This window comes from Bufo gargarizans, chromosome 1 (genome assembly GCF_014858855.1).
Source record: "Bufo gargarizans isolate SCDJY-AF-19 chromosome 1, ASM1485885v1, whole genome shotgun sequence".
Lineage (NCBI taxonomy): Eukaryota > Metazoa > Chordata > Amphibia > Anura > Bufonidae > Bufo > Bufo gargarizans.
Window position 1 is genome coordinate 373,443,342 of NC_058080.1, and position 12,896 is coordinate 373,456,237.

The 12,896-nt window shown below is 42.4% G+C and overlaps 1 protein-coding gene across 3 annotated transcripts in view; it reads right to left on the bottom strand.

Moving 5' to 3' along the window:
* LOC122931000 (kelch-like ECH-associated protein 1A) overlaps positions 1–12,896 on the bottom strand; it is an 80,659-nt gene that overhangs the window by 32,866 nt on the left and 34,897 nt on the right. For 2 of the 3 annotated variants that reach the window (XM_044284840.1, XM_044284860.1), the window contains 2 exons: positions 9,538–10,329; positions 7,783–8,459 (listed from right to left, as the gene is read on the bottom strand). In XM_044284840.1, the coding sequence (XP_044140775.1) occupies positions 7,783–8,459; positions 9,538–10,101 (1,241 nt within the window). In that variant the 5' untranslated portion in view covers positions 10,102–10,329. The remainder of the gene's footprint in view (positions 1–7,782; positions 8,460–9,537; positions 10,330–12,896) is intronic. The other variant, XM_044284848.1, reaches the window with a different exon arrangement.

The window sequence follows — 12,896 nt, forward strand, 5'->3', positions numbered from 1 at the left end:
AGTAAAAGCGTTCCAAAGTTATTACCACAAAGTGAGATATGTCAGATTTGCTAAATTAGGCCTGGTCAGGAAGGGGGCAAATGGCCCGGATGTGAAGTAGTTAAAAGGGATTATCCCATGAAAAATATTGTACAGTTTTCAAACCAGCACCTGGATCTGAATAAAAGCTCCAAGAAAAATTTGATATACAATAGTATAAGTGTCCGTAGAAGTGAGTATTAGCCTAGAGGTTGGACCCTTTTAAAATGTAGCTTTTATTAATTCAATTTAAAAAAGCAAAAAGTAACACCCCATTATAACTGGGTGACCAAAAAACATAACAGGACAAGATATCGCCCAGCTACCACCGTGAATTGGTGAAAAATAATAAAATGAGATAAATGAGTGCAAATTCCAGGGGCACTAATGACATTTATGGGAGGTGTGGGGAATGGACAGAGGTTAGGGCACTTATTGTGGGTACTGGGGATGGTTCTCTCCCTGTGCCCGCCCTAGGTTAACCCTTTGCCCAGGGATGAACCCTGATGGTGGGATCACCCTGTCCCCATACAGCCCTGTACCTTGGGAATTTTTTACACATATGTTGATGTCGATTTTAACCCCGGTGCGTTTTCCCACTATGGTTCATCGGGGGTCGGTTAACCCTTTCATGACCAAGGGTCATTGATGCCCCAGTGTCCAGGTCAAAATTTACAAATCTGACATGTGTCACTTTATGTGGTAATAGCTTTGGAACACTTTTACTTATCCACGCCATTCAGAGATTGTTTTCTCGTGACATATTGTACTTCATGATAGTCATATATTTGAGTCAATATGTTTCACCTTTATTTATGAAAAAATCCCAAATTTACCAAAATTTTTGAAAAATTCACAATTTTCCAAATTTCAATTTCTCTGCTTCTAAAACAGAAAGTCATACCTAATAAAATATTTATTACTTAACATTCCCCATATGTCTACTTTATGTTGGCATCATTTTGGAATATCATTTTATTTTTTTAGGACGTTAGAAGGCTTAGAAGCAATTCTTATAATTTTTAAGAACATTTCCAAAACCCACTTTTTAAAGGACCAGTTCAGGTCTGAAGTCCCTTTGTGGGGCTTACATAGTGTAAACCCCCATAAATGACCCCATTGTAGAAACTACACCCCTCAAGTTACTCAAAACTGATTTTACAAACTTTGTTAACCCTTTAGGCGTTCCACAAGAATTAAAGGAAAATGGAGATGAAATTTCAAAATCAGCGTTCAGTTGCCATGGCAACCATCGGGTGCTGCAATCACAGCGCTGCAGCCCTGATGGTGGAGAGAGGGAGCTCCCTCCCTCTGTTAACCCCATGGATGCAGCAACCACGGCATCTATGGGGTTACAGGAGAGTGTCAGCATAGAGCTGACACTCTCTGCTGATGGCTCAGTAATGGAGCCGCACCATCACACACAGAATGGGGAATCGGGGGCAGGGCTGGAAAGGGGGGGGGGGGGTCGGGGGGTACTGACTACAATGGGGCAGGAGGGGCGGCTAGAAAATTAATGCATGGGGCGGATCTCATGCCATCAGGGCAGGAAGGAGATGAGCGCAGGAGGCACAGATCGGCGGGGCACAGAGGGGCACCAAGGGCTTGGAGGATCGGGGGGCATGAGGAACACTATCGGCTTTCAGGCTCTGATCTGCAGAGCGCAGATCAGAGCCTGAAACCGGCATTTTAACACTGCCGCGATCCGATTGGTTAGTCTGCACAGACTAACCAATCGGATCGATTGCCGGCAAGGGGCCACTCTGATTGGTCCCTTGCCGGCATTACTGCACTATATGCTGTTCGTGACAGCATACAGGGCAGGGGCAGAAGCTTTAATCCAAGCGCTTTGCAGCGCTTTGCAGCGCTTGGATTAAAGAGCTGCTAGAACGTATATATACGTGGTAGCTGCACGGGGTATGTGCAGCTATCACGTATACAGTGGGATGCGAAAGTTTGGGAAACCTTGTTAATCATCATGATTTTCCAGTATAAATTGTTGGTTGTTACGATAAAAAATGTCAGTTAAATATATCATATAGGAAACACACACAGTGATATTTGAGAAGTGAAATGAAGTTTATTGGATTTACAGAAAGTGTGCTATAATTGTTTAAACAAAATTAGGCAGGTGCATAAATTTGGGCACCACAAAAACGAAATGAAATCAATATTTAGTAGATCCTCCTTTTGCAGAAATTATAGCCTCTAAATGCTTCCTGTAGGTTCCAATGGGAGTCTGGATTCTGGTTGAAGGTATTTTGAACCAAATATTATGAAGATAGGCGCTAAAACAAAATAATAATAATTTTATTAGGTATTCTGCATTTAAAATAAAGGGTGTCCACCTATCAGTGCCACGGTCAGCACTGACTAAAGTTAGTTGTGAAAACCTACATCTGAGTCCAGGATGTCAACCCGGAAGGTGTGCAGGTGTCACACACTAAACCCACCAACACAAAGGGGGGCTTATTTCACCATAGGGTCTAACGCAAACAACCCAGGTGAAAAGCTATCTGGGAGGATCCGTGGTGCTATGAAACCACCAAAAGACACTCCTAACAGTGAGTGTAAGCGCGCATGCACTCACTGCACCAAGATAGTAACGGTGCAGGATTGTGGCAGAGCATTAATCCCTCCTCCAAAGTGGTATATGGAGAGAGGATTGCACTGACACACACCTATATATTATCAGCTCAACGCGTTTCCATGCATAAATGCTGCACTTCATCAGGAGCTGTATGCACCATGCTATATCAAAGCCCACAACCTCTGCAGTGATATTAAGCAGAGGCGGTAGATGACATAAGACAGTGAGGTAACCTGCCTGACACCGAAACCCTCTAGTGTGAGGTACGGTGTTTATAACAACAGACCACTGTCCTGCCGTTGTATCAAAAACCCACAGCCTCTGCGATGGTGTTAAGCAGAGGCGGTGGATGACATGGAACAGTAAAGTACCCTGCCTGGCACCGAGTCCCTCTAGTATGAGGTACGGTGCTATCAACAACAGACAACTGTCCTGCCTAAAGCTACACACCTCTAGGTTGAGGTGTAGCGTGCTAGTGTGCAATCACATCGGCGCTGTAATGGCCGCGCGGCCATTACAGCGCCGATGTGATTGCACACTAGCACGCTACACCTCAACCTAGAGGTGTGTAGCTTTAGGCAGGACAGTTGTCTGTTGTTGATAGCACCGTACCTCATACTAGAGGGACTCGGTGCCAGGCAGGGTACTTTACTGTTCCATGTCATCCACCGCCTCTGCTTAACACCATCGCAGAGGCTGTGGGTTTTTGATACAACGGCAGGACAGTGGTCTGTTGTTATAAACACCGTACCTCACACTAGAGGGTTTCGGTGTCAGGCAGGTTACCTCACTGTCTTATGTCATCTACCGCCTCTGCTTAATATCACTGCAGAGGTTGTGGGCTTTGATATAGCATGGTGCATACAGCTCCTGATGAAGTGCAGCATTTATGCATGGAAACGCGTTGAGCTGATAATATATAGGTGTGTGTCAGTGCAATCCTCTCTCCATATACCACTTTGGAGGAGGGATTAATGCTCTGCCACAATCCTGCACCGTTACTATCTTGGTGCAGTGAGTGCATGCGCGCTTACACTCACTGTTAGGAGTGTCTTTTGGTGGTTTCATAGCACCACGGATCCTCCCAGATAGCTTTTCACCTGGGTTGTTTGCGTTAGACCCTATGGTGAAATAAGCCCCCCTTTGTGTTGGTGGGTTTAGTGTGTGACACCTGCACACCTTCCGGGTTGACATCCTGGACTCAGATGTAGGTTTTCACAACTAACTTTAGTCAGTGCTGACCGTGGCACTGATAGGTGGACACCCTTTATTTTAAATGCAGAATACCTAATAAAATTATTATTATTTTGTTTTAGCGCCTATCTTCATAATATTTGGTTCAATTGTATAAATAGGCGTACACTAAGTATACCACAATAGTTTTTTGAAGGTATTTTGGACCATTTCTCTTTACAAAACATCTTTAGTTCATTCATGTTTGATGGTTTCCGAGCATGGACAGCTCTCTTTAAGTCACACCACAAATTTTCAATTATATTCAGGTCTGAGGACTGAGATGGCCATTCCATAACGTTGTACTTGTTCCTCTGCATAAATGCTTTAGTGGATTTTGAGCAGTGTTTAGGGTCGTTGTCTTGTTGAAAGATCCAGCCCCGACGCAGCTTCAGTTTTGTCACTGATTCCTGGACATTGGTCTCCAGAATCTGCTGATACTGAGTGGAATCCATGCGTCCCTCAACTTTGACAAGATTCCCAGTCCCTGCACTGGCCACACAGCATGATGGAACCACCACCATATTTTACTGTAGGTAGCAGGTGTTTTTCTTGGAATGCTGTGTTCTTTTTCCTCCATGCATAATGCCCCTTGTTATGGCCAAATAACTCAATTTTAATTTCATCAGTCCACAGCACCTTATTCCAAAATGAAGCTGGCTTGTCCAAATGTGCTTTAGCCCACCTCAAGCGGCACTTTTTGTGCTGTGGGATTCCTCTGCATCACTCTCGCATACAGCATCTCCTTGTGTAAAGTGCGCCGAATGGTTGAACGATGCACAGTGACTCCATCTGCAACAAGATGACGTTGTAGGTGTTTGGTGCTGGTCTGTGGGTTGACTCTGACTGTTCTCATCATTCGTCGCTTCTGTCTATCCGAGATTTTGCTTGGTCTGCCACTTCGAGCCTTAACTTGAACTGAGCCTGTGGTCTTCCATTTCCTTAATATGTTCCTAACTGTGGAAACAGACAGCTGAAATCTCCAAGACAGCTTTCTGTATCCTTCCCCTAAACCATGATTTATGCACCTGCCTAATTATGTTTAAACAATTATAGCACTTTCTGTAAATCCAATAAACTATATTTCACTTCTCAAATATCACTGTGTGTGTCTCCTATATGATATATTTAACTGACTTTTTTTTATCGCAACAACCAACGATTTATACAGGAAAATCATGACGATTAACAAGGTTGCCCAAACTTTCGCATCCCACTGTATATACAGATTGCGGTCGGGAAGGGGTTCAAGAATGATAGTTGTTATGTATAACATCATGGATCAAAGCAGGATAATTAAGTAGATAATGCAAAATGTAAATACTACGTCCTGGATGATACCGTAGGGCAGGCCATATATGGGGTAAGAAAACTCACATAGACTCTCTTGATGAAGAGGGATGTCACTGGTGATATGCCCCAATAGTGTCCGGACTGCCACCTGCCGTGCTTGATAAGGCTGTCAAGCACGGCAGGTGGCAGTCCGGACACTATTGGGGCATATCACCAGTGACATCCCTCTTCATCAAGAGAGTCTATGTGAGTTTTCTTACCCCATATATGGCCTGCCCTACGGTATCATCCAGGATGTAGTATTTACATTTTGCATTATCTACTTAATTATCCTGCTTTGATCCATGATGTTATACATAACAACTATCATTCTTTAACCGGCCCCCTGATGAACCATAGTGGGGAAACGAGTTGGGGTTAAAATCAACATCAACATATGTGTAAAAAATTCCCAAGGTACAGGGCAAGACAGGGTAGGCACGGGGACAGGGTGACCCTACTATTAGGGTTCAATCCTGGGCAAAGGGTTAACCTAGGGCGGGCACAGGAGAGAACCATCCCCAGTACCCACAATAAGTGCCCTAACCTCTGTCCATTCCCCACACCTCACATAAATGTAATTAGTGCCCCTGGAATTTGCACTCATTTATCTCATTTATTATTTTTCACCAATTCACGGTGGTAGCTGGGCGATATCTTGTCCTGTTATATGTTATTTGGTCACCCAGTTATAATGGGGTGTTACTTTTTGCTTTTTTAAATTGAATTAATAAAAGCTACATTTTAAAAGGGTCCAACCTCTAGGCTAATACCTGGATCTGAATACTTTTGTAATTGTATGTAATTAAAAACGTAGCATAGCTACTGAGTTATTCAATAAAATTTATTTGTATAGCGCCACCTGTTAGTTTTTTTTCTTATTTCTTTGACCTGCTCACTGAGATGCCGCACATGGTCAGTTTCATCCTTCAGCTGTCTCCTGAGCTGTGATAGGGAGAGCATGGACACACCCCTTTAGCTGCAGCAGAAAAGACATTCCCGGTGAGCTGTCAACTTGATATAAATCTAGCAGAGCAATGAATGGAGAGATCTCTGGATCCATGTAAGGTACAGGGCTGGTTCTAGCTTTGTTAGTAAGGTATTAGCATGTACCATATGATATCCAATTTTTATTTTTTACATTAGTCGTGGGATAACCCCTTTCATGCCGAAGGAACTATGCTGACCCAAAAGTAGATGGAGCTGTGTTATCCATCAGTGTTTATTCATGTGTATTGTGGCAAGGTGTACAGTGCAGGAACGAGGATACCTCAGCCTGGTGAGATAGCTAAAATCCAGAAGTGTGCAGTGGTCTCAGCAAAGGATAGTTTGCTGAGACAGTTTTGTTTGCGTTGTATTCTGGGCTGGATTTTAATTGGACTAGCAGTTAGGCTTGGTAGTGGGAGCTGCCGGTCCACACCCTTCCAGGGCGGGTATTCCCTCATACATGAGGTGAGCGCAGGTGAAGCCTACCCTAATCAGTCTGGCATAAATCCACCCTCAGTGTGTCAGTCTGGGGAAGTGTGTGTGAACCTGGAGCAGAGGCTCTGGAGGACTGAGGGGCCACAAGGCTATGCGACGCTGATCGCTTTCCGGTGTGGAACCGTGTTTGTTGAGCTGACCGACTTTGGCTTGGAGCCCGAGTATAAATCTGAGACTATAGGAGAGTCAGGGAAATCATAATTCTGTTCAGGCAGAGCCCAGCCGGGCAGGAGTTTATTTTGTAAAACTGTTTCGGTTTACGCGGATGTGTCGCAATAAAACACAGTTTGGCCCTTAAATCCTGGTGTCCGTGAAGATATCTGTGAGTGTGACACCCTGAAAGACGGCCATCCCTGACAGTATCTACTCTCTGGTTATGATGCAAAATGCTGTCTGTTGTGCTCTCCATCTTTGCTGGGTTACTGTTTATTTCAAGTAAACAAACCAGTTTGTTCTCCCACAATGTTTGAGTGCTGTTCATGAAAGTTCTAACACTTCAAAAACGTTGTGGTGACAGGTACTCTTTAAAATCTTCATGGTTACCTGCTGCATTTCAGGTTGTTACTTGGGACAGACTTTTACCAACCATCATAAGAGACCCATCCCTGCTGGAAGGGTACATGTCTATGCGATAGAGTAATTGGCATAAGTCAGCTGTTGTAAAACTACAACTCCCACAATGCCTTGCTGTAGGCGGATAGCTGTAGGCTGTTTGGGCATGCTGGGAGTTGTAGTTTTCCAACACCTGGAGGGCCGCAGGTTGCTCATGAGTACAGCATTATTATGTGGGATTTTGAGTGCTTTGTTTACTCTAAGTGAAGACGGGAATTTTATTTTCACTTCAGCATATCTAAATAATATGAGATACAAGTAGTCATATTGATAGCAATGAAGAAATAGAAATGACAGAAAATGGTGATTAAACAAACTAAAGCAATGTTGGTTACACAAGGTTCTAGTTGCATGTTTACAAGAGCCAATTATTGGGTGAACGGACTTTGTTTCCAATCATTGGCCCCTATAAGAGGGTCCTAGGGAATGACTTCTGTAATTCTTTTCCACACCCTAATGTAACACTGATTCCCGATAGCCAAATTACACTAAGCATTACCGTTTCTGACACTTACCTTTCAACACTTTTGTGGTGCTCCGATCCAGATGAGCCTCCTACAGCATAAATGGCACCATCAACTACTGCTACTCCAACGCGGTTTCTCGGAACATTCATTGGTGCTATTGATGTCCACTGATTATTTAGCGGATTGAAACAGGATAAGGAATTTGAGTCTGTATTGTCTGTTGAGGAATGATTCCTTCCACCCACAGTATAGAGCAACCCACTGACAATACAAGCTGCAAGACCACTCTTTGGTTCTACCATGTCAGCCAGCTTAATCCATTCCCCAGTCTGTGGGTTATAAGCATCCATTGAACTCAATGAGGTATGAAGGTAGCCACCAGCAACATAGATTAGTTGGTTGCCCCGTACTTTTGTTGGTGGGAGAGGCTTGTGTAATGACATTTCTTGGAAAATCTTGGAAAGATACATCCTGCAAGAGTTCTCCTTATTTAGAATGGGACATTGCTTAAGTTGAACAGCCAGGAACTTGGGTGGAAGAGCGTAAAGATGAACTGCATTTAGCAACACATAAAAATACTGAGCTCTGTTGTTCAAATCCCACTGCATCCATCTCACACAAGCATTGTACACTTCTGTCTCACAGAGGACATTCAAGCTTTCTTGACTTACCAAGTCCAATAGTTCACAATGAGAAAGATTTAAAAATTCCTCCTCCTTTGTAACCTGAAATGTAAAAAAATAAATGGTGACATAATAAATGCATACACTTATATTAATGCTACACATTCCATTCTAAAGTTAAAGTGTAGGACCAATCTCCCCATACTTACAAAATGAAGGGAATGAACCCCAAACAGGGTCTACCTGGAGACTCTCTCATGGTCCTAAAAACATCTCCACTGTAGATCTCACTCATGTGTATAACTATCAATGTAGCAAGCGTAGCAGGGGCTTATGGGTGAAATGCAAAGAACTGGCTGAGGAATAGAAGGAACTAAACTAATTGTGCAAAGACAAAGCAATAAGCCAAGTACTGCCAGAGCCCTAAGCAGGGCAGTAAACCACTAAGGATCCCATACAATGACAGCAAACAGATCTTGAGCACCATGAGGATTTACCTTGCATTCTACCTAACTTTTCATTCTACCAGAAATAGTCGTTATTTGCTGAAGCCAAAATACCTCTTGAAATAGGACTTGTTAGCTCTCATGAAATGTCTGTTATATTTAATATGCAAATTATGTAAAATGTAAAGTGTCTATGCAAACAGTTTGATCGGGAGGTCACTGGTGACACATTCCCTTTAATGGAGAACAAACTGAATTTTTACATTTGTCCTCATTTTCATATTTTGTAGCTGCAGACGGATCAGTTCCCAAGCTCCTCTTCTGCCATTCAAGATGGCTGCACCCCTTCTCAGTCTGTGCGTTTGGTAGCTCAAAATCCTGTTCTTCCTTCTGCCCTTGGATTGGTCAGTACTGCTCATGTGAACAGGGCTGACCAATCCAAGAGCCTGAAGCACAGTATGCACTAGGAAGTCTGAGAAATGGTGCAGCCATCTTGAAGGGCAGATGGGGAGAATTAGCAGACCTGCAGCTGAAAAGATGAGGAGGGCGCCATGTTCGTTCTCCAGTTAATGTAAATCTGCTTTATTAAAACAGGCATTTCAGGTGAAGCGGCAAGCCCATTTTAAAGAGTAGTATACTGGACATACATTACTGGTTTTACAGTGGGTAAATGATTCCTTTTATTTGACGCTGACCATAAAATAACAGGAAGGGAATACAGGTATAAAAGTTACCTCGCTGAAGTGCATATTGATGTATTCCCTTCCATTTTTATGCAGCTCTGTGCATCCTATTTGCTCTGCAAAGTTGGAAATTCCTATGACATTGCTGGGCTCAAGGTGTTTCATCAGAAAGTCGCTGCAAGCCTTCGCCACATCCTCCATCTGGTATCTCATGGCAGCTAAGAGCACATGCAAGACGCACTTTTCTCCAACGGTTATCCTCGACGTATAGGCAAATTCTATCAGTCTCTGCATTACTATGGGGCATATGTCCTTAATGGTGACTTCCTTGGCATTGCACTCACGGAAGTTATTGGTAAACATAGCCCGGAAAAAGGAACTGCAAGATGCCAGCACAATCTTATGTACTGGGAAGTGTTCTTCGTGCCCATTATAAATAACTTTTAAGAGGACATCACACAGCTGATTATTTTTTCGAAGCTCATCCATTTTTTCGAAAGCTTTTGAAGAATGGTTTTCAATAGTGTAATCCAGGTATCCATGGCCTTTCATAGAAGGGACCGCGATAGCTGTGCTGTGCTTAAGACTGCATTTCTTCTTCCTTGAACATAACATCCTCGGGCTTGCAGCTCACTTAGAGAACATCTAAAATATGACATTATGTTTCATGCTCATTGCATCTTAAATTATAAACCAACACAATAGTAAGTAAATAAGTTATTGCTGGCACAAGTCCAATGTCCTGGTTGGTATTTGTATGGCCAGACTGATCTGATCAAATCATGTCAGATATTCATATATTTTTTGTGCAGATGTGTCCCAATAAACGACACTTGAAAAGTGCTGAAAAAAAAATAAGAAAGGGAAAAAGAACATTCACTAATGTGTGACGTGATAAAGCGACTCTGAGAGGCATTATTAATGCATCATACATGCAGTGGAGTAGAAAAAAAATGACTTGTAGTTATACAAACTACAGACTGGCGTGGTATTGAAAAGCAGTGCAATCCCCAGCAAAAATGCATACAATGGAGGATGCCTGCAGCGGACCACAAGTACCACAATGGACATGCTACACAGGATAGCAAATGTGCGAATGTGATGAACAGTAAAAAAGAATATTACAAAAACAAAGACAGGTGCACTCTGTGGTCTTCTAACCCTCATACTGGTGTAAAATCACAGTCTGCTTAAACTAATAACACACAAAGAATTAAATGTTACCATGTTTTTATTGCACACACCATGTAAAGATTCACAGTGCAGGTGGAAAAAGTATGTGAACCCCTAGACTAATGACATCTCCAAGAGATAATTGGAGTGAGGTGTCAGCCAACTGGAGTCCAATCAATGAGATGAGATTGGAGGTGTTGGTTACAGCTGCCCTGCCCTATAAAAAAACACACACCAGTTCTGGGTTTGCTTTTCACAAGACGCATTGCCTGATGTGAATGATGCCTCGCACAAAAGAGCTCTCAGAAGACCTACGATTAAGAATTGTTGACTTGCATGAAGCTGGAAAGGGTTATAAAAGTATCTCCAAAGGTTAGGAACTGAAGCAAATAGACGTAAAATTGGTGCAGACACCGAAAAACAAATACTACTTTTACAATTGCTTATGCAACACAATGAGAGAAAATTGTTAGGGTTTTCATTCCATTCATCACTACACTGACTGGAAGTAAACTTGTATTTCTACATACTGATATCATGAATATTATACAGACGTGGACAAAATTGTTGGTACCCTTTGGTCAATGAAAGAAAAAGTCACAATGGTCACAGAAATAACTTTAATCTGACAAAAGTAATAATAAATTAAAATTCTATAAATGTTAACCAATGAAAGTCAGACATTGTTTTTCAACCATGCTTCAACAGAATTATGTAAAAAAATAAACTCATGAAACAGGCATGGACAAAAATGATGGTACCCCTAACTTAATATTTTGTTGCGCAACCTTTTGAGGCAATCACTGCAATCAAACGCTTCCTGTAACTGTCAATGAGACATCTGCACCTCTCAGCAGGTATTTTGGCCCACTCCTCATGAGCAAACTGCTCCAGTTGTGTCCGGTTTGAAGGGTGCCTTTTCCAGACTGCATGTTTCAGCTCCTTCCAAAGATGCTCAATAGGATTGAGGTCAGGGCTCATAGAAGGCCACTTTAGAATAGTCCAATTTTTTCCTCTTAGCCATTCTTGGGTGTTTTTAGCGGTGTGTTTTGGGTCATTGTCCTGTTGCAAGACCCATGACCTGCGACTGAGACCAAGCTTTCTGACACTGGCTAGTACATTTCTCTCTAGAATTCCTTGATAGTCTTGAGATTTCATTGTACCCTGCACAGATTCAAGACACCCTGTGCCAGACGCAGCAAAGCAGCCCCAGAACATAACAGAGCCTCCTCCATGTTTCACAGTAGGGACAGTGTTCTTTTCTTGATATGCTTCATTTTTTCGTCTGTGAACATACAGCTGATGTGCCTTGGCAAAAACTTCGATTTTTGTCTCATCTGTCCACAGGACATTCTCCCAGAAGCTTTGTGGCTTGTCAACATGTAGTTTGGCATATTCCAGTCTTGCTTTTTTATGATTCGTTTTCAACAATGGTGTCCTCCTTGGTCGTCTCCCATGTAGTCCACTTTGGCTCAAACAACGACGGATGGTGCGATCTGACACTGATGTTCCTTGAGCATGAAGTTCACCTTGAATCTCTTTAGAAGTCTTTCTAGGCTCTTTTGTTACCATTCGGATTATCCGTCTCTTAGATTTGTCATCAATTTTCCTCCTGCGGCCACGTCCAGGGAGGTTGGCTACAGTCCCATGGATCTTAAACTTATGAATAATATGTGCAACTGTACTCACAGGAACATCTAGTTGCTTGGAGATGGTCTTATAGCCTTTACCTTTAACATGCTTGTCTATAATTTTCTTTCTGATCTCTTGAGACAGCTCTTTCCTTTGCTTCCTCTGGTCCATGTCGAGTGTGGTACACACCATATCACCAAACAACACAGTGATTACCTGGAGCCATATATATAGGCCCAATGGCTGATTACAAGGTTGTAGACACCTGTGATGCTAATTAGTGGACACACCTTGAATTAACATGTCCCTTTGGTCACATTATGTTCTGTGTTTTCTAGGGGTACCATCATTTTTGTCCATGCCTGTTTCATGAGTTTATTTTTTTACATAATTCTGTTGAAGCATGGTTGAAAAACAATGTCTGACTTTCATTGGTTAACATTTATAGAATTTTAATTTATTATTACTTTTGTCAGATTAAAGTTATTTCTGTGACCATTGTGACTTTTTCTTTCATTGACCAAAGGGTACCAACAATTTTGTCCACGTCTGTATATGTTTGACTTTGAGGTACACCTTTGAATACTGTGAGAGAGGCTATGGCA